At 55.5% G+C, this 24,437-nt stretch overlaps 1 protein-coding gene across 1 annotated transcript in view; it reads left to right on the forward strand.

Moving 5' to 3' along the window:
- Nucleotides 1–24,437, forward strand: part of LOC137371850 (receptor-type tyrosine-protein phosphatase-like N) — a 349,861-nt gene that overhangs the window by 323,631 nt on the left and 1,793 nt on the right. The window contains exons 21-23 of the mRNA XM_068034799.1: nucleotides 4,923–4,976; nucleotides 5,928–5,992; nucleotides 23,264–23,337. Coding sequence (XP_067890900.1) covers nucleotides 4,923–4,976; nucleotides 5,928–5,992; nucleotides 23,264–23,337 — 193 coding nt within the window. The remainder of the gene's footprint in view (nucleotides 1–4,922; nucleotides 4,977–5,927; nucleotides 5,993–23,263; nucleotides 23,338–24,437) is intronic.

A 24,437-nucleotide genomic window follows, 5' to 3' on the forward strand; every position in this document is an offset into this window, starting at 1 on the left:
ACCTGCCCGGACTTTGCAGCCTTGGTGGTGGCGGTAGGGGGAACCTGAGGACCAGAAACAGGAGGCAGCTCCCCTCCAACAGATGGGCCCTGCACCTCAGGGCCCTGTGTTATTTCTGTGGAGGGGTGCCTTCTCCTCTTTTTCGCACTTAGGCGCGGAGACTCAGAGACCTCCATGTCATCAGAGGCCTCCGCCTCCGCACCCTTTTTTCCCTTTTTAGTCACCCTGGGCCTGAGCCCAGCCCTGGGACAGGTGGATTCCATGGGAATGGGCTTTGGGCTGAGCTCAGGCTCGGGTTGAGTCAAAGTGTCCAGGGGACGCGCCTCACGATGTTTCTTTTTTCCCCGCGTCTTCCTTCCGCTCGGACGGACGCTCCCCTCCCCGCCAGAGGCTGTGAAAACCACAGCCTCCGGAACCGACTGAGCGGTGTCTGTTGGATGTGCGGGGGGAGTGGGAGGAGGTGCTGTGGAACCACTCTGGGCCGCCGAGGTGGAGCTGGCTGCCGGGAGGTTGGGGCAGTTCTTACGAACATGCCCCACCCCCTTGCAGACGTGGCACCGCGCCCCGTCCGAGGTCCAAAAGACGCGGTAGGCCGTCCCCTGGAACTCCACATAAAATTGGCCCTCCGTGTCCTCCTCCCGCGCCAGCTGCATAAATAACTGGCGGCGGAAGGAGTAGACATGTTGGAGGCTGTGCTCCCGAAGACCAAGCCGGACTGGGGTGATCCCCGACCTCACCTCCCCCAGATGGTGCAGGTGGGGGAGGAGGAGCTCACTGGGAATGAAGGGTGGGACATTGGACAACATTATCCGATGCGCAGTGGCCCCCAGAGGGTCCACTGGCAGGAAGGTCCCCCCCACAGTGAGCCCTTTACTCAGGGCCAGGGACAACGCCCGCTCGGTCTTCAAAAAGAACACAGCCTTCCCATACATCTTTGAGGCCGCAACAATGGCCGAGGGGCCGACAACCACGGCCATTGCCTTAACGCAGGCCTCAATAGACATGTTGGGGTGGGGATAGCTCTTCACCCCATGGCTGCATGTCAATAATTTAAAGGGTGACGGGGCCATGTGGGCAGCCACAGAAGCTGCAGCTGCGTAGCTAGTAGAGGGCCCCGCCACCGGTGATGAAGGGCTTGCCATGGGTCCAAGAGCTAAACCCACCCCAAATTGTGGACTTGCACACCAAATATCAGCGATTTAACTGAAAATATTGAATGTGTAGTAAAGACAAACAAACAAACAACAGATTAGTGGAGAGGCTGAGGTAATAGAGGAGAGGCAAAGGCAGGCTGGAAGGGATGACTTGCTTTCTGGAGGTGGTGCTCACAGTACACTTAAAACAGTCTTTGAAGTTGGTCTTCCGGTCTTCTGGTTGGGGGAGTCGTCTTCACCTGGGTCAGCTGAAGCTGCCCAGGCACTATCTATCCCCTTCCGTCTGTTTAGCTGGGCAGCTTCAGCTGACCCAGGCTTGGCAATTGGGGTGGGGAGGGAGCTTTCCTGTGTGCTTTTGCAGCAGCACAGATTCCTGTTGAATTGGCAGCCCCACCCCTTGTTGTTCCAGCCACTTGTTCCTCCCCCAACAGTCCAAAGTAAATTACTGGTGTTCAGCACCCACCTCCAGACAAAGCCTTGTTTCCAACAAAAAAAGAATGTCACTTTCTTCTCTTTTAAAGGTGATTGTTGTTGGAGTTTTCCTCTGCTTGTTTGTAGAAGCTCTCCCTTGCTCAGTGTAGCTCCTCTCTCCACCTCTGCAACCTCCAACTGCCACCAGCACTCTCAGCTGCACCTCGTTGATGCACTCAGGCTCCCAAATCAGAGAGCAGCCAATCCCAGTGCTGTTGCTGTCCTGGGAGTGTTTGATGGGGACAGTGTAGCGGGAGCTTTACTCTGTATCTAACCCCCGTTTTTTTTTTTTTTTTCGCAGTGCTGTACCTGTCCTGGGAGTGTTTGATGAGGACAGTGTAGAGGGAGCTTTACTCTGTATCTAACCCCCGTGCTGTACCTGTCCTGGGAGTGTTTGATGGGACAGTGTAGAGGGAGCTTTACTCTGTATCTAACCCTGGTTTTTTTTTTCTTTTTTTCTTAACCCTGTGCTGTACCTGTCCTGGGAGTGTTTGATGGGACAGTGTAGAGGGAGCTTTACTCTGTATCTAACCCCATACTGTTCAGTGGCTGCCCACAATGCAAAACTGTTTCATTCCCCAGATATTATAGGGGTCAATTTTAACCTAGCTCTAAACAGACAGTATTGGGGACAATGTTGGTTTTATACCCCACTCGATTTCACACTCCGTTGCGGTCAACAAAGAGCAATATTGGGAGGACGGTAGCCCAGTGAGTTAGTTTAAAATCACTCCAAATATGCCTTTCTCTTTGAGCACAAAGGAAAACAACCACATTAAAAAGCTTTAAACCATTCAAAGACATTGATGGTTATCGATACCTGGTAAACTGCCTGATTGGCCAGATTGTTTCAGCTTTAATGATTGCTGGGTGTTACTTCTGCTCCTTTGCTGAATAAGATTGCATTAATGGGGATGGAACTAACCTGTGTGCGTGTTAAGAGCCCGGAATATATGCTTTGTGCTGCTGATGCCAGCTGCTGTCTAGCTAACCGCTCCTTCCTCCCTCTTTAACCAGCGTTTTATTAACCCTGCGAAGGCTGCCTCCGCGACACTCCTCTCTTATGGCTCCCAGTGTCATTTTTGTGATTTGCAGCTAGTAATGTCAAGTCCAGTTGCATAGTCACAAAAGTGATCATTGGCAACTGTATCTACTGCACGGAGCATGGCAGAAACAGCTCTCCTCCTTGTGCCCTTTGACCTTTCCTTTGGTATGGGCAGTAACTTCCTGCTGAGAGAGCACGGTTGCGTTGCCGTTTGAAAGAGCGGCGCTGGTTATCTTCGAGAAAGGTTGCTTCTACTGTGCTAGCTCACACTCTGACTGTACCGAGGGAGCAATGCACTGTCAGAGTTGCCGTCATTTGGATGAGACTTTAAGCCAAGAACCCCCACTGCCAAGTGGATGCAAAGGGTACTAGGGTCACAATTTTGAAGGAGACCAGGAGAATTCTCCCCAGTGTCCTGGTCAATATTTATCCTCAGTCGACATCACTGCAAAACAGTCATTATCATATTGCTATTTGTGGGAGCTTGCTGTGCACAAACTGGCTGCCACATTGCCTGCATTATAACAGTGACTGTTCTAATAAAAATAAATTCTCGTGCTGTGGGCATCGCTGGCAAGGCCAGCATTTATTGCCCATCCCTAGTTGCTCTTGAGGAGGTAGTGGTAGGCCGCCCTCTTGAACCGCTGGTAGCAGTTTTGGTACAACTGAGTAGCTTGCTAAGCTATATCAGATGGCAGTTAAGAATCAGACATGTTGGTGTGGGACTGGAGTCACCTATAGGCTCAGACCGGGTCAGGACGGCAGGGTTTAAAAAAAATTCTTTCATGGGATGTGTGGGCGTCGCTGGCTAGGCCAGCGTTTGTTGCCCATCCCTAATTGCCCCTTGAGAAGGTGGTGTCCTTCCCTAAAGGAACATTAGTGAACCAGTTAGGTTTTTACAACAATCCAATAGCTTCATGGTCACTTTTACTGATCATGGCTTTTTATTTCTAGATTTTAAAATAAAACGGTATTCAAATTCCCATACTGCCAGGGTGGGATTTGAACTTGAGTTCTCTGGATTGTTAGTTCACTAACGTAACCACAACTGAGGGACTTGAGGTTGTTTTCGTTGGAGAGAAGGAGGAGGAGAGGTGACTTAATAGAGACATATAAGATAATCAGAGGGTTGGACAGGGTGGATAGTGAGAGTCTTTTTCCTCGGATGGTGATGGCAAACACGAGGGGACATAGCTTTAAGTTGAGGGGTGATAGATATAGGACAGATGTGAGAGTAGTTTCTTTGCTCAGAGAGTAGTAGGGGCGTGGAACGCCCTGCCTGCAGCAGTAGTAGATTCGCCAACTTTAAGGGCATTTAAGTGGTCATTGGATAGACATATGGATGAAAATGGAATAGTGTAGGTCAGATGGTTTCACAGGTCGGTGCAACATCGAGGGCCGAAGGGCCTGTACTGCGCTGTAATGTTCTAAAAAAAAACACTGCTGTACCTGACATCAGACTGCACCTACTCGGAGCCATGGGAACGGTTGGAGGGGATGGAGATTCTCACTGGGTGACTGTCATACAATCACAGATTGATGTGGCACAGAAAGAGGCCATTCAGCCCATTGTGTCTGTGCCAGCTCTTTGAAAGAGCTATCCAGTTACTCCCATTCCCCCCGCTCTTTCCCCCATAACCCTGCAAATGTCCCCTTCACAAATAAATATCCAATTCCCTTTTGCAAGTTACGATTGAATCTGCTTCCACCGCCCTTTCAGGCAGCGCATCCCAGATCACAACAACTCACTGCATATAAAAACATACTCTTCATCTCCCCCTCTGGTTCTTTTGCCAATTGCCTTAAATCTGTGTCCTCTGGTTAACGACCCTCCTGCCAGTGGAAGGTTTCACCTTATCTATCAAAATCTCTCATAATTTTGAGCATCTTCCTTTAATCTGCTCTAATGTCGGATTGTTGGAAATTGCTGTTTACGGTGTAATTCTGTATCGCGTGTGCTGGTTCTCACTGGAAGAGGCTGCATGGGACGGTAGTACAGAGGCCCACCCATCCTCTCGACCCTCTGCCTTCCTTATGTTAAATGGGATTTTACTTCAGGTAAACAGAGCAATGAATGGGCTCCTTTAACGCATGAGGGAGAAAGGAAAACGGGGGGGTATGTTGGCGGGTGAGGTGAAGAGGGGTGGGAGGAAGCTCATGTGGAGCACAAATGGCAGTGTGGACCAGTTGGGCCGAATGGCCCTGTTTCTGTGCTGTAAATACTATGTAACACATTTCTTCCTGTTCTGCAGGAAGGTGAACAAATGCTACAGAGGACGTTCCTGCCCCATAATCGTTCACTGCAGGTAAAGTCCTTTCACCAAGATTGCTCTGATTCCATTCAGCTTTGTGAAAGTGCACTAGCTGCTACTTCATTCAGAAAAATGGTTAAGATTCCAGCTTAAGATTTTAAAGGAGACTTGGGCCGGGTTAGACACTGACTGCTTGCCAGATCCATACCCAGACAGATGGGATAAGAGTGCATTGTCTGCTGATTAGAAGGGCCCCCATGTGAAATGAGTTTGCTCTGCTTAGTCTGTGAAGGGCTGCTATTGAGCAAATAGCACACATCAGTTAGTGTGCAGAGAGCTATCCAATCAGTACCCACTCCCTAGAGTGCTGCAAATTTTTCCTTTGCAAATATTTATCCAATTCCCTTTTGAAAGTTACTATTGAATCTGCTTCCACCGTCCTTTCAGGCAGCGCGTTCCAGATCACAACAACTCACTGCGTAAAACAAATTCTCCCCATCCCCCGCTCTGGTCCTTTTGCGAATTATCATAAACCTTACCGACTGTCCTGCCAGCGGAAACAGTTTCTCCTTATTTACTCCATCAAAAGACCTCCATTAAATCTCCCTTTAACCTTCTCTGCTCCAAGGAGAACAACCAACCCCAGCTTCTCCAGTTTCCAAATAACTGAAGCCCCTCAAAGGTTTCACTCGACTTCTTTGCTTTTTGTACTCTGTAAGAGGACCGGGGGTGCATTTCCAACATGTAGCTCGTGTGCAGCACAAAGCCGATTTCTGACACTCTTAGTGAGTGAGCAGTGCTTCAGACAGCACTGCCTGATGGAATCTTCATTAAAATAACTGGATTGGCATGGGGGTGTGGGGAGGCAAGGAGCTACATGGCTTCCAATGAGCGTCATTGGCAATCACAGTGATGGTGCCCCCACTTAAACCCGCTCACAGCACACAAGTGTTCAGACAGCTGTCTCCCAAGCATGTGATTGACCCGACTGTCTTTGTTTTGCAGTGACGGCACAGGAAGAACTGGAACTTACATCTTAATTGATATGGTCCTCAACAGAATGTCCAAAGGTAACTCTCTCAGGCGGGGTATGTGGGCTCCTCAGATTCTGTGTCTCTCTGACCCATCGCAGTGGCTGAAAGCTCCCCAACATCCAGCAGTGTCTCAGAGAGAGAGGGCACGAAGAGGTTGAAGTTGGCCGCTGATGCAGTAGTCAATGATCATCTGGGATTGCGGTTCAGTGACATTATTGAGAAAGGAGAGCAGAGGAAACAATGGGCATTTCATGAAGCAGTGTAGAGGGAGCTTTATTCTGTATCTAATCCTTTTTTTTCCTCCTTTTTTTTTGAAGGTGCCCTTTATACCCCAGGCCACTTTTACATTTTTGGCGAGGGGGCCTTTATTCCCCAGACCCCCTTTATATACATTTTAAAATAACTTCATTAAAACCAGATAAATAAACAAAAAACTCAAATTAAAATGCCATTCTCGACGTCAACGTTGCTCTCCAGTCCCTGCGGTGCCCACCGCATGCTCCTTCTCCAGGGACACCCGGGCGCGAACGTAACCGCGGTAGAGGGGCAGGCAATCAGGGAGGACGGACCCCCCGACGGCCCGCAACCTGGACCTGTGAATTGCCACCTTGGCCAGGCCCAGGAGCAGACCGACGAGGAGATCCTCCTCCCGGCCCATTCCCCTCCCCACCGGGTGCCCAAAGATCAGGAGCGTGGGACTGAAGTGCAGCCAGAATTTGAGGAGCAGCCCCTTCAGATACTCAAAGAGGGGCTGCAACATCGCACACTCCGAATATACGTGGAACACGGACTCGTCCAGGCCGCAGAAAGTACAGGCGGCCTTGGAGTCCGTGAACCTACTGAAAAGCCTATTGCACGGGACTGCTCTGTGCAGCACCCTCCACCCCAGGTCCCCGATGTAAAGGGGGAAGACTCCCGCATAGAGAGACCTCCATCGGGGTTTCCCCTCGCCGCCAGATGGCAACACGGACCGCCAGGGCGTGTTCGGCCGGCTGACGAGGGCGAGGAAGTGGAGAGTGTGCAGGAGCAGCCCGTACAGGAAACCCCTCCGCGCCGATTGGAATGGCACGGAGGGCATTTCCGAGAGGCGGCTCGGGTTGTGCGGGACAGGCTCCCGAGGAGGGTTTCGGGGCCTGGGTCCGATGAGCAGTTCCGGCCGAGCGGGGGTCAGCTAGGCCGGGATCGCTCCGCACTCCCGAGCTCCCTCGCACCCGCAGTGAGGGGCATCCCGGGGGTTTCGGCTACTCCTCCGCCCGCCGGACCGTTCCTGGAGTCGATCGCCCGGACAGCCGAGGCGCTGTCCGCTGGCGGCGGGGGAGCGCCCTGACTGGAGGCGACCATGTTCCAGACTCGGAATAGATCCCGGTAAAAGACAGGCAACTCCCTCAGAGAGGCACGGCTAACGGACTCCGCCGGGAGCTGCGTGTTGTCTTGAAGGCAGTGACACTGGCGGAAAAAATACGTCGCCAGCGCACACCATCTGGGAGGACGCTCGATGTACAGGTATCTCTGCAGGGTCCGAAGGCGGAGAGTCGCAGCCTGGGTGCGGACGCACACCAGCGACTGGCCGCCCTCCTCGATCGGGAGACTCAGGACCGCGGCAGAGACCCAGTGTTTCCTCTTGCCCCAGAAGAAATCGACGAGGTTCTTCGGGATCTTGGTGGCAAATACAAGGGGCGGGGCCAAAGTGACCAACCTGTACCATAGCATCAAGGCCACCAGTTGGTTTATGACCAGCGCTCGGCCCCTGTAGGAAAGCACTCGGAGCAGTCCTGTCCAGCGCCCCAGCCGAGCGGTGACTTTCGCCTCCAACTCCTGCCAGTTTGCCGTCCAGTCTTCCTCAGCGGGGCTAAGGTGGACTCCCAGATAGAGGAGGTGCGTGGTGCTCCACACAAAAGGTGTCATCTCCTCCAGCAGGGAGTCCACCCGCCACTGACCCACCAGGAGTCCGGAACATTCCTCCCAATTGATCCTCGCAGAGGACGTGGCAGAAAAGGTCTGCTGGCAGTCGCGCATCCTCCGCAAGTCAACGGGATCTGTGACCGCGAGGAGCACGTCGTCGGCGTAAGCCGAGAGGATGACCCGCATGGCCGCCTCGCGCACAGCCAATCCCGTCAATCTCCTGCGAAGCAGGCACAGGAAGGGCTCCACGCAGATGGTATACAATTGGCCGGACATGGGGCATCCCTGATGCACTCCTCTTCCAAATCGAAGGGGCGCCGTCAAGGACCCGTTAACTATGACTAGACACTGCGGCGGCGTATAAAAGTCGGACCCGGGCCACAAAATGCGGCCTGAATCCGAAAGCGCGCAGAGTCCCGAAAAGGTATTCGTGATCCACCCTGTCGAACGCCTTCTCCTGATCGAGGGAGAGAAAGGCGACCGACTGACCAGTCCTCTGGGAAAGATGGATCAGGTCCCGGACCAGGTGGATGTTGTCCTGGATGGACCGGCCCGGGACCGTGTAGGACTGGTCGGGGTGGATCATGTGGGCCAGCACGGAGCCCAGGCGGGTAGACATAGCCCGGGCAAAGATCTTATAATCCGTGCTGAGGAGGGAGACCGGACGCCAGTTTTTAAACAGGTGGAGATCGCCCCTCTTTGGCAGCAGGACGATGACCGCCCTGCGCCACGAGAGGGGCATCTCCCCGGTCGCCAGGCTTTCCCCCAGGACCCGCACGTAATCGTCCCCCAGGACGTCCCAGAACGCCCTGAGGAACTCCCCGGTCAACCCATCCAGCCCTGGGGATTTGCCCCTTGAGAGCTGGTGGAGGGCGCCAGTCAACTCCGCCAATGTGAGCGGAGCCTCCAATCCTTCGTATCCCTCCGGGCTGACCTGCAAAAGGTCCTCCCACAAAACTCTGCGCGCATCCTCGCTGGACGGATCCGGAGAGAACAACGCACTGTAATAAGTACGGACCAGGAGGCCCATTCCCTCCGGATCCGTGATGGAAGATCCGTCGTCAGCCAGCAGCTCAACGAGCTGCTTACGGACCCCCCGCCATCTTTCCAGCGAGTAGGTGAGGCGCGGTCCAAATCTTCCAGGATCTGGATCCGCGACCTCACGTACGCGCCTCGGGACCCTATGAGCTGCAGGTCCCTCAGCGCGCCCTTCTTCTCTTTGTACGCCTGCCACAGGGCCGGGTCCACGACGGCATGACCGAGGCGGGATTCCAAGTCGAGCACCTCCCTCTCAAGGAGCCCGATCTCGGCTTCCCGCCTCTTGGTCGACCCCTTCGCGTACTCCTGACAGAAGACGCGGATGTGAGTCTTGCCCACATCCCACCATAGCCTCAAGGAGGGGAAGCCCCCCTGCTTCCTTCTCCAGTCGGCCCAGAATCGACAGAACGAGTCCCGAAATCGCACGTCCTCCAGCAGCCGGTTGTTAAAGTGCCAGTACACGGACCCCGCCCGCGTGCAGAGCAGAGTGAACTCCGCCCACACCAGGTGGTGGTCCGAGCACGGTACCAGCCGCATGGAGGCCGCCGAGACGCGGGAGACGTACGCCTGCGAAAAGTAGAGGCTGTCGATTCGGGACCCTCCTCCTCCAGACCTCCACGTGAAGGCGCTGGAGTCGGGATGGAGATTCTGCCAGACATCCACCAAGTTAAGGGAGCTGATCAGTCCCCTCAACTTCTCCACCGACGCTTGGCCACGCTGGGGACCGGAGCGATCCCCCACCTCGAGGGTGCAGTTAAATTCCCCCCCGAGGATGATGCACTCACCGCTATCGATGGAGTTCAAGAGAGCGGACACTTCTTCAAAGAAGCGCGCTTGCAACGCGCCGGGCTTGGGCGCGTACACGTTCACAAAGTGGAGCTGCACGCTACCCAGGCGAACGGCGAGGTGGAGCAAGCGGCCCGGCACTAGCTCCTTGACCCCCAAGATCTCGAGCTGAAAAGTTGGGGCCAACAAGATAGCCACCCCACTAGAAATAGGGGTGAGGTGACTCATGTCGACCCCACCCTGCCACTCCAGGAGCCAGGTGGCTTCGTCTCCCGGAACGGTGTGCGTTTCCTGCAGAAAGCTCACCGTGTATCTCCCTTCCCTGAGGACTGCGAGATTGTGAAACCTGCGGTGAGACCCCCTGCTGTCGTTGTTGTTGGTGCTGGCTATGGTTATCTTCATGTCAAAGGTACTTGGAATCCCATCACCAACATCTCACTGTGAGGAGGGAGTGCAAATGCACCTGGCCCTCCACTCCCCCAGCAACCCATTAAACGGTTGTTAAAGTGCCAATACACACCAGGTGGTGGTCCAAGCACGGCACCAGTCGTATGGAGGCCGCCGAGACGCGGGCGACTTACGTCTGTGAAATGTAGCGTTAAACTGACGCCTCTCAACCGGTTTCACGCCCGCTCCCTTCGTGAGGGCAGCACGGACGGACCGGATGATCAGCGCCAGATTCGACCAACGGCCGAGGGCCAGCTGAACTTTATTGCAGCAACCCATGCAAGCTGCGAGGAAATCCCAGAGTTCCGCTGTGGGGATGAGAGGAGATTCGGTGGGAGGCACAAGGGACTCCACTGCCTCACTGGCGATGGAATCAAGGTCGTCCTCCGTGCCCCGCACCAAATCCCCATCCTCCTCCGGGTCGTCACCGCCAGCGGCTGACACACCCACCACACACTGTGGGGCGGACATCCCGGCCACGCCAGCTGGTCCCGCCTCCGTCACGATCCCCTCCCCCCGCCCAAGGATCGATGGCGGAGGAGTCCTCTCTGGGTTCTACTGTGGAACTGGAGCCCATGGGCGCCAGCGGTTTAGGACCCCCCTCCACCTCCGTCCCCAGGCGAATGAGTGGTCCAAGGGAGACAGAAGTTCCTGACTCCAGAAATCCACCCAGAGCCGAGACCGGTGGCGGAGAGAGGAGGCCATCTCCCGCCCTGCCTGTGGCCACAGACCCAGCAGACGGGGCAGCATTTTCAATTATTACCAGGTCGGGTACGTCCTGGTCCGGAGTGGATTTTGGCTGGGAGGGCTGACCCTTTGGGGCCTCGCCTTCCCTTCCACTCAGGGCACCCGATCCAGTGACAGAATGGGAGGCTTCTCCAGGAGCATCCCCAGGCTCCCCCACCACAAGCAGGGCTCCATTCCTTCCCCCAGGAGGAGCCAGATGTACAAGGGTCACCCCCTCCCCTCCATCCTGAGGGGTAGGTAGCTCCTGCTGAGACTTTACAGCCTTGTTGGTGATGGTGGTAGGGGGAACCTGGGGACCCTAACCAGGAGACAGCTCCCCAACAGATGGGCCCTGCACCTCTGGGCCCTGTTACCTCCGTGGAGGAGTGCCTTCTCCTCTTTTTCCCACTAGGGCGCGGAGGCTGAGAGACCTCCATGTCATCAGGGGCCTCTGCGCCCTCCTTTTGCCTGATCTCCCTGGGCCTGAGCCCAGCCCTGGGGCAGGTGGATTCCTCAGGAGCGTTCCTTGAGCTGAGCTCAGGCTCAGGGGACACACCTCTTGGAGTTTAATTTTTCTCCACGTCTTCCTTCCACTCGGACGGTCACCCCCTCCCCACTGGGGGCCGTGAAAACCACAGCCTTTGGAACCGACTGAATGGTGTCTTTTGGAGGTGTAGGGGGAGTGGGAGGAGGTGCAGTGGCGTCACCCTGGGCCGCCGAGGCGGAGTTGGCAGCCAGGAGGTTGGGACAGGTCTTACGAACATGCCCCACCCCTTGCAGACATGGCACCATGCCCCATCCGAGGTCCAGAAGACGCGGTAGGCCGTCCCATGGAACTCCACATTGAAATGGCCCTCCGTGACCACCTCCCGTGCCAGCTGCATAAATAGCTGGCGGTGGAAGGAGTAGACATGTCGGAGGCTGTTCTCCGGAAGACCGAGCGAGACTGGGGTGAGCCCTGTCTTTACTTCCCCCGGATGGTGCAGGTGGGGAAGGAGGAGCTCACCAGGAATGAAGTGTGGGACATTCGACAAAATGACCTGGTTTTTTTCTCGTGTTTGATGGGGACAGTGTAGAGGGAGCTTTACTCTGTATGTAACCCCATTTTTTCTTCTTTTTAAGATGGCCTTTATACCCCAGGCCCCTTTCATATATTTTATGTCAAGGGGCCTTTATTTTCCAGGCCCCATTTATATACATTTTGAAATAACTATTAAAAAAACAGATAAATAAAACAGAAACTCAAATTAAAATGCCATTCTCGGCTTCAGTTATGCACTCCAGTCCCTGCGGTGCCCACTGATCGCAGAAGGCCTCAAGCGTACCGGCAGACACCGCATGCTCCTTTTCCAGGGACACCTAGGCGCGAACGTATCCACGGAAGAGGGGCAGGCAAAATGGGAGGACAGACACCCCCCCACGACGGCCCACAGCCTGGACCTGGAAATTGCCACCTTGGCCAGGCCCAGGAGCAGACCGACGAGGAGATCCTCCTCCCGGCCCACGCCTCTCCGCACCGGGTGCCCAAAGATCAGGAGCGTGGGGCTGAAGTGCAGCCAGAACTTGAGGAGCAGCCCCTTCAAATACCCAAAGAGGGGCTGCAACCTCGCACAATCCGTATATACATGGAAACGGACTCATCCAGGCCGCAGAAAGTACAGGCGGCCTGGGAGTCCGTGAACCTACTTGAAAGTCTATTGCACGGGACTGCCCTGTGCAACACCCTCCACTGGGTCCACGCCGCCAGATGGCAACGCAGACCGCCAGGGCCTGTCCGGCCGGCTGACAAGGGCGAGGAAGTGGAGAGTATGCAGGAGCAGCCTGTACAGGAAACCCCTCCGCACCGATTGGAATGGCATGGAGGGCATTTCCGAGAGGCGGCTCAGGTTGTGCAACACCAGCTCCCGAGGAGGGTTTCGGGGTCTGGGTCTAATGAGCAGTTCCGGCCGAGTGGGGATCGGAAGTTCCCGACTCCGGAAATCCAGCCGGAGCCGAGACTGGAGGCAGAGAGAGGGTGCCATCTCCTGTCCCACAGCGCCCACAGGCCCAGCAGACACGGCATTATTTTCAATTATAACTGGGTCGGGTATGTCCCGGTTGAGTGTGGACTTCGGCTGGGAGGGCCAACCCTTTGGGGCCTCGCCTTCCTCTCCATTCAGGACACCCGACCCAGTAGCAGAAAGAGAGGCGTCTCCAGGTTCCCCCACCATAAGCAGAGCCCCACTTGCTCCTTCAGGAGGGGCTGTATGTTCAGGGGTTTCCCCCTCCCCTCCCTCCTGAGGGCCAGGGAACTCCTTCCCAGGCTTTGCAGCCTTGATGATGGTGGTGGCAGGGGGAACATGGGGACTGAACCAGGAGACAGCTCCCATCCAACAGATGGGCCCTGCTCCACTAGGCCCTGAGTTACCTCTGTGGAGGGGTGCCTTCTCCTCTTTTTCCCACTCGGGAGCGGAGGCTCAGAGACCTCCATGTCATTAGAGGCCTCCGCCTCCGCACCCTCCTTTTGTCTGGTTACCCTGGGCATGAGCCCAGCCCTGAGGCAGGTGCATTCCCCAGGAGCGGGCCTTGGGCTGAGTTCAGGTTCAGGTTGTGCCACGGTGTCCAGGGGACGCACTTCTTGGCATTTAATTTTCCTCTGTGCCTTCCTTCCACTCGGATGGGTACCCCCCTCCCCGCCGGAGGCCGTGAAAACCACAGCTTCCGGATCCGACTGAGCGGTGTTTTTAGGAGGTGTAGGGGGAGTGGGAGGAAGCACAGTGGCACCACCCTCCTGTAGACATGGCACCGTGCCCCGCCCAAGGTCCAGAAGACGCGGTAGGTCGTCCCCTGGAACTCTACATTGAAATGGCCATCCGTGACCTTCTCCCGCGCCAGCTGCATAAATAACTGGCGATGGAAGGAGTAGACATGCTAAAGACCGAGCGGGACTGGGGTGAGCCCTGTCTTTCCTTCCCCCAGATGGTGCAGGTGGGGAAGGAGGAGCTCACCAGGAATGAAGGGCGGGACATTCGACAAAATGACTCGTTGCGCAGTGGCCTCCAAGGGGTCCACTGGCAGAAAGGTCCCACCCACAGTGAGCCCCTTGCTCAGGGCCAGGGACACCGCCTGCTCGGTCTTCAGAAAAAGCACAGCCTTCCCATACATTTTAGAGGCAGCAACAATGGCCGAAGGGCTGACAACCTCAGCCATTGCTTTCACACAAGCCTCGATTGACATATTGGGGTGGACGTAGCTCTTGTCCCCATGCTTTGATGTTATCTGCGCAAACGGTGACGGGGCAACAGGTGCAGCTGCAGCAGCCGCAGCAGCATACGTGCGAGAAGGCCCCGCCACTGGTGAAGAGGGGCTTGCCATGGGGTCGAAGAGCCACGCCCACCCCTAAGAAATAAAGCAAATAACAGTTTTTTTAAACTAAAGCAATATGATGGGGGGTTGGGGGTAGAGGGGGATAGGGGTGAAAAGGAAAAGTAGAGGAGAGTAGAGATTAGGTAGCTGAGTGGTGGAAGGGAGAGAAAGGCTGTGAGATTGTTTCTCTTCAATTGGTGGTTGGAGCACCTTACTTTAGAGAACACAAAGTCGTCTCCTGGTCAGGGGAGGGTTCTTCACCCGGGTCGGCTGGAACCTCCAGTTATTTCCACTTTCTTTTCGTGTTACAAAGAGTTTCTTCACCCATGTGGCTCCAGTCGTCCTGAGCCACGCAGTTGGGGTGGGGAGGGAGGCCCCTTCATGCAAGATGGAGGAAAACACAAAAGCAAATACAGGGACCCCCTATAGAATCTTTCAGCCCCATCCCTGGATCTTCCAGTGTCTCCTCCCTCCCCCAACAGTCCAAGCAAAACAGTTCCTTGTGCTCCAACACCCACCTCTCCAAAATAACTCGCAGGTCTTTTACTCCAATAGATAGACTCAGTTCCACACTTGTGTCATAGTTTGTAGTTGTTAGTTCTCAGTTCTCTCCTCTCCAGTTCCAGCTCCCACAGGTGCAGCTGCTTCAGCTGATTACACACAGGACGTGCTCCAAACTCTCCAGCCAATCCCGTACTGCACCTGTCCTGGGAGTGTTTGATGGGACAGTGTAGAGGAAGCTTTACTCTGTACCTAACCCGTTTTTTTTCCTCTTTTTTTGAGCAAATGTAAAACATAATTTGATGTAATCCTTCACTGCGGTATACACAGACAGACGAGAGAGAGGTACGGAGTGTGAAGCAACGGGGTAGAGGGAGAAAAATAGATGGAGAGGGTAACAAATAGGAAAGGAGTGATAGGCACGGAGAGAGAGGTAATCTCTGGTATCTCTCTCGATCTCTATCTCTCTCTTCCCCCCTCTTCTACTCTCTGAAGCCCTATTTCTTCTCTCTGTTATTAATTTTCCATGTCTATCTCTCCCTTTTCCATCTCTATCTCCCTCTGTACACTATCTCAATCTCTCCCTCTTGCTCTCAGGATGGGAAGAGGGAGAAACATACAGAGAAAGGGTGTCGCAGGTAGTGAGAGAGGAGGAGAAGGAGACAGAGGAAGAGTGAGGCTGGCATTGGTAGATGGATCTTTACTCTGCATCCAACCTGTTTTTTTTTATGTCGAGGGGGCCTTTATTCCTCAGGCCCCCTTTATACATTTTTTATGTCGAGGGGGCCTTTATTCCTCAGGCCCCCTTTATATACACACTTATATTTTTAAAATAACTTTATTAAAACCAGATAAATAAACAAAAAAACTCAAATTAAAATGCCATTCTCGGCGTCGACGATGCACTCCAGTCCCTGCGGTGCCCACCGGTCGCGGAAGGCCTCAAGCGTACCGGCGGACACCGCATGCTCCTTTTCCAGGGACACCCGGGCGCGAACGTAACCGCGGAAGAGGGGCAGGCAATCGGGGAGGACGGACCCCCCCGACGGCCCGCAACCTGGACCTGTGAATTGCCACCTTGGCCAGGCCCAGGAGCAGACCGACGAGGAGATCCTCCTCCCGGCCCAAGCCCCTCTGCACCGGGTGCCCAAAGATCGGGAGCGTGGGACTGAAGTGCAGCCAGAATTTGAGGAGCAGCCCCTTCAGATACTCAAATAGGGGCTGCAACCTCGCACACTCCATATAAATGTGGAACACGAACTCGTCCAGGCCGCAGAAAGTACAGCTGGCCTGGGAGTCCGTGAACCTACTTAAAAGCCTATTGCACGGGACTGCTCTGTGCAGCACCCTCCACCCCAGGTCCCCGATGTAAAGGGGGAAGACTCCCGCGTAGAGAGACCTCCATCGGGGTTTCCCCTCGCCGCCAGATGGCAACGCGGACCGCCAGGGCGTGTCCGGCCGGCTGACGAGGGCGAGGAAGTGGAGAGTGTGCAGGAGCAGCCCGTACAGGAAACCCCTCCGCGCCGATTGGAATGGCACGGAGGGCATTTCCGAGAGGCGGCTCGGGTTGTGCGGGACCGGCTCCCGAGGAGGGTTTCGGGGCCTGGGTCCGATGAGCAGTTCCGGCCGAGCGGGGGTCAGCTCCGCCGGGATCGCTCCGCACTCCCGAGCCCCCTCGCCACCCGCAGTGAGGGACGTCCCGGGGGTTTCGGCTACTCCTCCGCCCGCCGGACCGTCCCCAGAGTCGGCCGCCCGGACAGCCGAGGCGCTCTCCTCCGCCGGCGGGGGAGCGCCCTGACTGGAGGCGACCATGTTCCAGACTCGGAAAAGATCCCGGTAAAAGGGAGGCAACTCCCTCAGAGAGGCGCGGCTAACGGACTCCACCGGGAGCTGCGTGTCGTCTTGAAGGCAGTGACACTGGCGGAAAAAATACGTCGCCAGCGCACACCATCTGGGAGGACGCTCGACGTACAGGTATCTCTGCAGGGTCCGAAGGAGGAGAGTCGCAGCCTGGGTGCGGACGCACACCAGCGACTGACCGCCCTCCTCGATCGGGAGACTCAGGACCGCGGCAGAGACCCAGTGTTTCCTCTTGCCCCAGAAGAAATCGACGAGTTTCTTCTGGATCTTGGTGGCAAATACAGGGGGCGGGGCCAAAGTGACCAACCGGTACCACAGCATGGAGGCCACCAGTTGGTTTATGACCAACGCTCGGCCCCTGTAGGAAAGCACTCGGAGCAGTCCTGTCCAGCGCCCCAGCCGAGCGGTGACTTTCGCCTCCAACTCCTGCCAGTTTGCCGGCCAGGCTTCCTCAGCGGGGCTAAGGTGGACTCCCAGATAGAGGAGGTGCGTGGTGCTCCACGCAAAAGGTGTCATCTCCTCCGGCAGGGAGTCCACCCGCCACTGACCAACCAGGAGTCCGGAACATTTCTCCCAATTGATCCTCGCGGAGGACGCGGCAGAAAAGGTCTGCTGGCAGTCGCGCATCCTCCGCAAGTCAATGGGATCTGTGACCGCGAGGAGGACATCGTCGGCGTAAGCCGAGAGGACGACCCGCATGGCTGGCTCGCGCAGAGCCAATCCCGTCAACCTCCTGCGAAGCAGGCACAGGAAGGGCTCCACGCAGATGGTATACAATTGGCCGGACATGGGGCACCCCTGACGCACTCCTCTCCCAAATCGAAGGGGCGCCGTCAAGGACCCGTTAACTTTGACTAGACACTCTGCAGCGGCGTATAAAAGTCGGACCCGGGCCACGAAATGCGGCCCGAGTCCGAAAGCGCGCAGAGTCCCGAAAAGGTAATCGTGATCCACCCTGTCGAACGCCTTCTCCTGATCGAGGGAGAGAAAGGCGACCGACTGACCAGTCCTCTGGCAAAGATGGATCAGGTCCCGGACCAGGTGCATGTTGTCCTGGATGGACCGGCCCGGGACCGTGTAGGACTGGTCGGGGTGGATCATGTGGGCCAGCACGGAGCCCAGGCGGGTAGACATAGCCCGGGCAAAGATCTTATAATCCGTGCTGAGGAGGGAGACCGGACGCCAGTTTTTAAGCAGGCGGAGATCGCCCCTCTTCGGCAGCAGGACGATGACCGCCCTGCGCCACGAGAGGGGCATCTCCCCGGTCGCCAGGCTTTCCCCCAGGACCCGCGCGTAATCGTCCCCCAGGACATCCCAGAACGCCCTGAGGAACTCCACGGTCAACCCATCCAGCCCTGGGGATTTTCCCCTCGAGAGCTGGTGGAGGGCGCCAGTCAGCTCCGCCAACGTGAGCGGAGCCTCCAATCCTTCGGCGCCCTCCGGGCTGACCTGCGGCAGGTCCTCCCACAAAACTCTGCGCGCATCCTCGCTGGACGGATCCGGAGAGAACAACGCACTGTAATAAGTCCGGACCAGGAGGCCCATTCCCTCCGGATCCGTGATGGAGGATCCGTCGTCGGCCAGCAGCTCAACGAGCTGCTTACTTACCCCCCGCCATTTTTCCAGCGAGTAGAAGAAGGGTGAGGTGCGGTCCAAATCTTCCAGGATCTGGATCCGCGACCTCACGTACGCGCCTCGGGACCCTATGAGCTGCAGGTTCCTCAGCGCGCCCTTCTTCTCTTTGTACGCCTGCCACAGGGCCGGGTCCGCGACGGCATGACCGAGGCGGGATTCCAAGTCGAGCACCTCCCTCTCAAGGCGCCCGATCTCGGCTTCCCGCCTCTTGGTCGACCCCTTCGCGTACCCCTGACAGAAGACGCGGATGTGAGTCTTGTCCACATCCCACCATAGCCTCAAGGAGGGGAAGCCCCCCTGCTTCCTTCTCCAGTCGGCCCAGAATCGACAGAACGAGTCCCGAAATCGCATGTCCTCCAGCAGCCGGTTGTTAAAGTTCCAGTACGCGGACCCCGCCCGCGTGCGGAGCGGAGTGAACTCCGCCCACACCAGGCGGTGATCCGAGCACGGCACCAGCCGCATGGAGGCCGCCGAAACGCGGGAGACGTACGCCTGCGAAATGTAGAGGCGGTCGATTCGCGATCCCCCTCCTCCAGACCTCCACGTGAAGGCGCTGGAGTCGGGATGGAGATTCCGCCAGACGTCCACCAAGTTAAGGGAGCTGATCAGTCCCCTCAACTTCTCCACCGACGCTTGGCCGCGCTGGGGACCGGAACGATCCCCCACCTCGAGGGTGCAGTTAAAATCCCCCCCAAGGATGATGCACTCGCCGCTATCGATGGAGCTCAAGAGAGCGGACACTTCTTCAAAGAAGCGTGCTTGCAACGCGCCGGGCCTGGGCGCGTACACGTTCACAAAGTGGAGCGGCACGCTACCCAGGCGAACGGCGAGGTGGAGCAAGCGGCCCGGCACTAGCTCCTTGACCCCCAAGATCTCCGGCTGAAAAGTCGGGGCCAACAAGATAGCCACCCCACTAGAAATAGGGGTGAGGTGACTCATGTAGACCCCACCCTGCCACTCCAGGAGCCAGGTGGCTTCGTCTCCCGGAACGGTGTGGGTTTCCTGCAGAAAGCTCACCGCGTATCTCCCTTCCCTAAGGACTGAGAGATTGTGAAATCTGTGGTGAGCCCCTCTGCTGCCGTTGATGTTGAGGCTGGCTATGGTTATCTTCATGTCAAAGGTACTTAAAACCCGTCACCAACAGCTCACTGTGAGGAGGGAGTGGAAGTGCACCTGGCCCTCCACTCCCCCAGCAACCCATTGAGGAACACATTAAAACGGCGCCTCTCAACCAGTTTCACGTCCGCGCGCTTGCCCGCTATCTTAAGGGCGGCACGGACGGACTGTATGATCAGCGCCAGATTCGACCAACGGTCGAGGGCCAGCTGAACTTTATTGCGGCAACCCCTGCAAGCCGCGAGGAAATCCCGGAGTTCCGCCGTGGGGATGAGAGGAGATTCGGTGGGAGGCACGAGGGACTCCACCACCTCACTGGCGATGGAATCAAGATCATCCTCTGTGCCCCGCACCGAATCCCCATCCTCCTCCGGGTCGTCACCGCCAGCGGCCGACACATCTACCACACACTGTGGGGCGGACGTCCCGGCCGCGCCAGCTGGTCCCGCCTCCGTCACGATCCCACCCCCAGGATCGATGGCGGAGGAGTCCTCTCTGGGTTCTATTGTGAAACTGGAGCCTGTAGGCACCAGCGGTTCAGGACCCCCCTCCACCTCCGTCCCCAGGGCAATGAGTGGTCCAGGGGAGACAGAAGTTCCCGACTCCGGGAAACCAGCCGGAGCCGAGACTGGAGGCGGAGGGAGGAGGCTATCTCCCGCTCCGCCAGCACCCACAGGCCCAGCAGATGGGGCAGCATTCTCAGTTATAACTGGGTCGGGTGTCTCCTGGTTGGTGGTGGACTCCGGCTGGGAGGCCCGACCCTCTGGGGCCTCGCCCTCCCCTTCATTCAGGACACCCGACCCAGTAGCAGTGGCAGAATGGGCGGCTTCCCCAGGCTCCCCCACCACAAGCAGGGCCCCACTTACTCCTTCAGGAGGGGCCTCATGTACCGGGGCCATCCCCTCCCCTCCATCCTGAGGAATAGGGAGCACCTGCCCGGACTTTGCAGCCTTGGTGGTGGCGGTAGGGGAAACCTGGGGACCCGAAACAGGAGACAGTTCCCCTCCAACAGATGGGCCCTGCGCCTCAGGGCCCCTTGTTACCTCTGTGGAGGGGTGCCTTCTCCTCTTTTTCCCAGTTGTGTGCGGAGGCTCAGAGACCTCCATATCATCAGAGGCCTCCACCTCCACACTCTCCTTTTTTTTATTCACCCTGGGCCTGAGCCCAGCCCTGGGGCAAGTTGACTTCCCGAGATCGGGCCTTGGGCTGAGCTCAGGCTCGGGTAGCGTCACGATATCCAGGGGACGCGCCTCTCGATGTTTATTTCTCCTCCGCGCCTTCCTTCCACTTGGACGGTCACCCCCCTCCCTGCCGGAGGCCGTGAAAACCACAGCCTCCGGTACCGACTGAATGGTATCTGGCGGTGGTGTAGTGGGGGTGGGAGGAGGTGCAGCGTTGCCACCCCGGGCCGCTGAATTGGAGTTGGCAGCCGGGAGGTTGGGGCAGTTCTTACGAACATGCCCCACCCCCTTACAGACATGGCACCGCACCCCGTCCAAGGTCCAGAAGACGCGGTAGGCCGTCCCCTGGAATTCTACATTGAAGTGGCCCTCTGTCACCTCCTCCCGCGCCAGCTGCATGAATAACTGGCGGCGGAAGGAGTACACGTGTCGGAGGCTGTTCTCCCGAAGACCGAGCGGGACTGGGGTGAGCCCCGTCTTTACCTCCCCCAGATGGTGCAGGTGGGGAAGGAGGAGCTCACCAGGGATGAAGGGTGGGACATTGGATAAAATGAGCCTTTGCGCAGTGGCCTCCAGGGGGTCCACTGGCAGAAAGGTCCCGCCCACGGTGAGCCCCTTGCTCAGAGCCAGGGACACCGCCCGCTCGGTCTTCAGGAAAAACACTGCCTTCCCGTACATTTTAGAGGCTGCAACAATGGCCGAAGGGCCGACAACCTCGGCCATTGCTTTCACGCATGCCTCTATCGTCATGTTCGGGTGGACGTAGCTCTTGACCCCATGCTTCGATGTTAATAAAGCAAACGGTGACGGGGCAACAGGTGCAGCTGCAGCAGCCGCAGCAGCATATGAACGGGAAGGCCCCGCCACCGGCGAAGGAGGGCTTGCCATGGGCTCTAAGAGCTACGTCCACCCCCAAGAAACAAAACAAATTTACACAATTTTTAAAAAAAAGCAAACTTTAAACAAGGTGGAGTGGGAGTAGAGGAGGATGGCGTAGGATGGTAAAGGAAAAGGGGAGGATAGGTGATTGAGGCGACTGAGTGGAGGAAGGGAGAGAAAGGCTGAAAAGGATGTTTGTTCCAACTGCCAGTTGGAGCACCTTTATCACAATTAGTCCAAACTTGTTTGTTGTCTTCCAGTTGGGGGAGGCTTCTTCGCCCGGGACAGCTGGAGCCGCCCGGTACTCTCCTCTTCTGATTTTAACAAGACAGTCTTCACCCGGGCAACTCCAGCTGTCCTGAGCAGGCAGTTGGGGTGGGGAGGGAGCTCCCTGTGTGCAAACACAGGGGTCCCTACTGGATTTGGCTGCCCCACCCCTGAGTCTTCAGGCCTCTTCTCCCTCCCCCAAACAGTTTAAACTTAATAGTCTTTCAGGTGCCCTGACACCCACCTCTCCAGAAAAATTGCAGCCTTCCTTGATGGTTTCCCTCCACTCTGTATTCACCTTTCTCCAGTTGCTGCAGTCTCCACTCTCCACTCTGCAATTGCTGCAACACAGGTGCAGCTGCTCCCCCTGATTGCTGGCAGGAAGTGCTCCAAATTGACCAGCCAATCCCAGTGCTGTACCTGTCCTGGGAGTGTTTGATGGGGACAGTGTGGAGGGAGCTTTACTCTGTATCTAACCCCGTACTGTACCTGTCCTGGGAGTGTTTGATGGGGACAGTGTAGAGGGAGCTTTACTCTGTATCTAACCCCGTACTGTACCTGTCCTGGGAGTGTTTGATGGGGACAGTGCAGAGGGAGCTTTACTCTGTATCTAACCCTGTGCTGTACCTGTCCTGTGAGTGTTTGATGGGGACAGTGTAGAGGGAGCTTTACTCTGTATCTAACCCCGTGCTGTACCAGCCCTGGGAGTATTTGATGCTGACATTGGGTGTAAACAGTGGATTATTGTTCTGTTCTCAGCCCTCATGTCCCTGATAATGAAGAATTCAAAATTTACCGCTCCCTTTCACTCCACACCACCCATCTCTGAACTTTTCCCTCTCTCTATTCCATCTGATAAGCTGCTCATCTGTATTATCTTCCAGTTCTGATGAAGGGTTTCACCTGAAACACTTAACTGTGGTTGTGTTACTGGAATAGTAACCTATATGCCTGGACCAATAATCCAGAGAATGTCAGTTTAGTTCCCACCGCAGCAGATTCAGACTTGAATTTGGTTTTAAAAATCTGGAAATAAAAATCAGTAAAAATCCCAACTGGTTCACCAGTGACCTTTAGGGAAGGAAACCTGCCGTCCACGCCTGGGCCTGGGCCTATATGTGGCTCCAGTCCCACACATTTGTGGTTAACCTTTAACTGTCCCCTAAAGTGACCATTAGAAAGCTGATCATCACCACCTCAAGGGACAATGGGGGATGGGTGATAAATGTCAGCCTCAGCAGGAACACCCATACCCCAAGAATGGGTAAGAATTTAAAACCACTTGGTGATTGTCTACACAATTTTGGTTTCTGATTTTCAGTATCTGCAGTATTTTTTTTTTAACACATTGGGGATAATTTTGACTTTGGCTGATGGGGTAAAATGATATTGATTCAACTACCCATTCTACTCCTCTCCCTGTTTCATTTCCGTTAACTTCAATAAGTGAATCAATATTACCCCAAAGTCAATATTACCCCCATTGTATGTTACTGGGTCTATTGGTGTATTTACCATACAAGTTTTACATGGATATGTTTGTGTTATATTAACACTTTTAGTGGGATAACACGCCTTTTATCGCCTACAATCTCTTCATGTATGTTTGTGATCCTGGCAATAGGTGTGAAGGAAATCGATATCGCTGCTACTCTAGAACACATACGAGATCAAAGGCCTGGCATGGTGCGCACGAAGGTACATCTTAACCCTGCTGGAATTTGGGAGTTGTTGGGGTCCCGAGCTTCTGCTAGAACCACAGGAGACATCTGTGTTCCATAGCGGAAATAGGAAGCTGCCAATGATCTGGTCTTAACACCACTGAGCTTAGCCTGTCCCTTTAGGGCCTGCTGTGGAGGTTCATTGCTTGGTATCCTTGCCCGCCATTAATATCTCGGCTCTCCTACTGACCGACTGCCTACATCATCAGATTAGCTCCATCTAGTAACCTCGAGAGCACCAACATCACAGACTCATACATCGCAGAAAGGAGGCTATTCGGCCCATCATTCCTGTTTGAAAGAGCTACTCAGTTAGTCCTACACCCTCCTGTTCCTTCCCCATAGCCTTGCAGTTTTTTTTTCCTTTTCAAGTATTTCTCCAATTCCCTTGTGAAAGTTACTATTGAATCTGTTTGTAAAAATATTTGGAATCTTTCCCCCCCCCCAGATTTGCCATTTATTTTAAATCTGTGCCCTCTAATTACTGACCCTCCTGCCAGTGGCAACAGTTTCTGCTGATTTACTCAGTTATACAGTGACTGCAGAAAAGCAGGAAGTGAAGGGTTCCACAGCCTTGCATATCTGAGTTGTTTTCCTGCAAAATAATCTCTGCACTTCCAAGTAATCGCCTGCAAAATGTCTGGGACAATTCTGAGAGATGTAACAAGTCAAATAAGTTTCTCTAAAAGACGGACTTGCATTTCTATAGCGCCTTTCATGATCTCAGGACATCCCAAAGTGCTTTACAGCCAATGAAATACTTTTGAAGTGTAGTCACTGTTGCTATGTGGGAATGCAGCAGCCGATTTTCACACAGCAAGATCCCACAAACAGCAATGCGATAATCTGTTTTTGATGTTGGTTGCGGGTTAACTATTGCCTCCAGGACCCTTGTTCTTCCAAGAAATAGTGTCTGTGTGAGCTTTTACGTTCACCTGAGAGGACAGACGAGGGCCTCTGTTTAATGTCTCATCCAAAAGACGGCACCTCCGACAGTGCAGCACTCCTTCAGTACTCCACTGGGAGTGTCAGCCTGCATTATGGAGCTCGAGTCTCTGGAGCAGTGGGGCGGTGGGG

The sequence above is a fragment of the Heterodontus francisci genome, chromosome 7, assembly GCF_036365525.1.
Source record: "Heterodontus francisci isolate sHetFra1 chromosome 7, sHetFra1.hap1, whole genome shotgun sequence".
NCBI lineage: Eukaryota > Metazoa > Chordata > Chondrichthyes > Heterodontiformes > Heterodontidae > Heterodontus > Heterodontus francisci.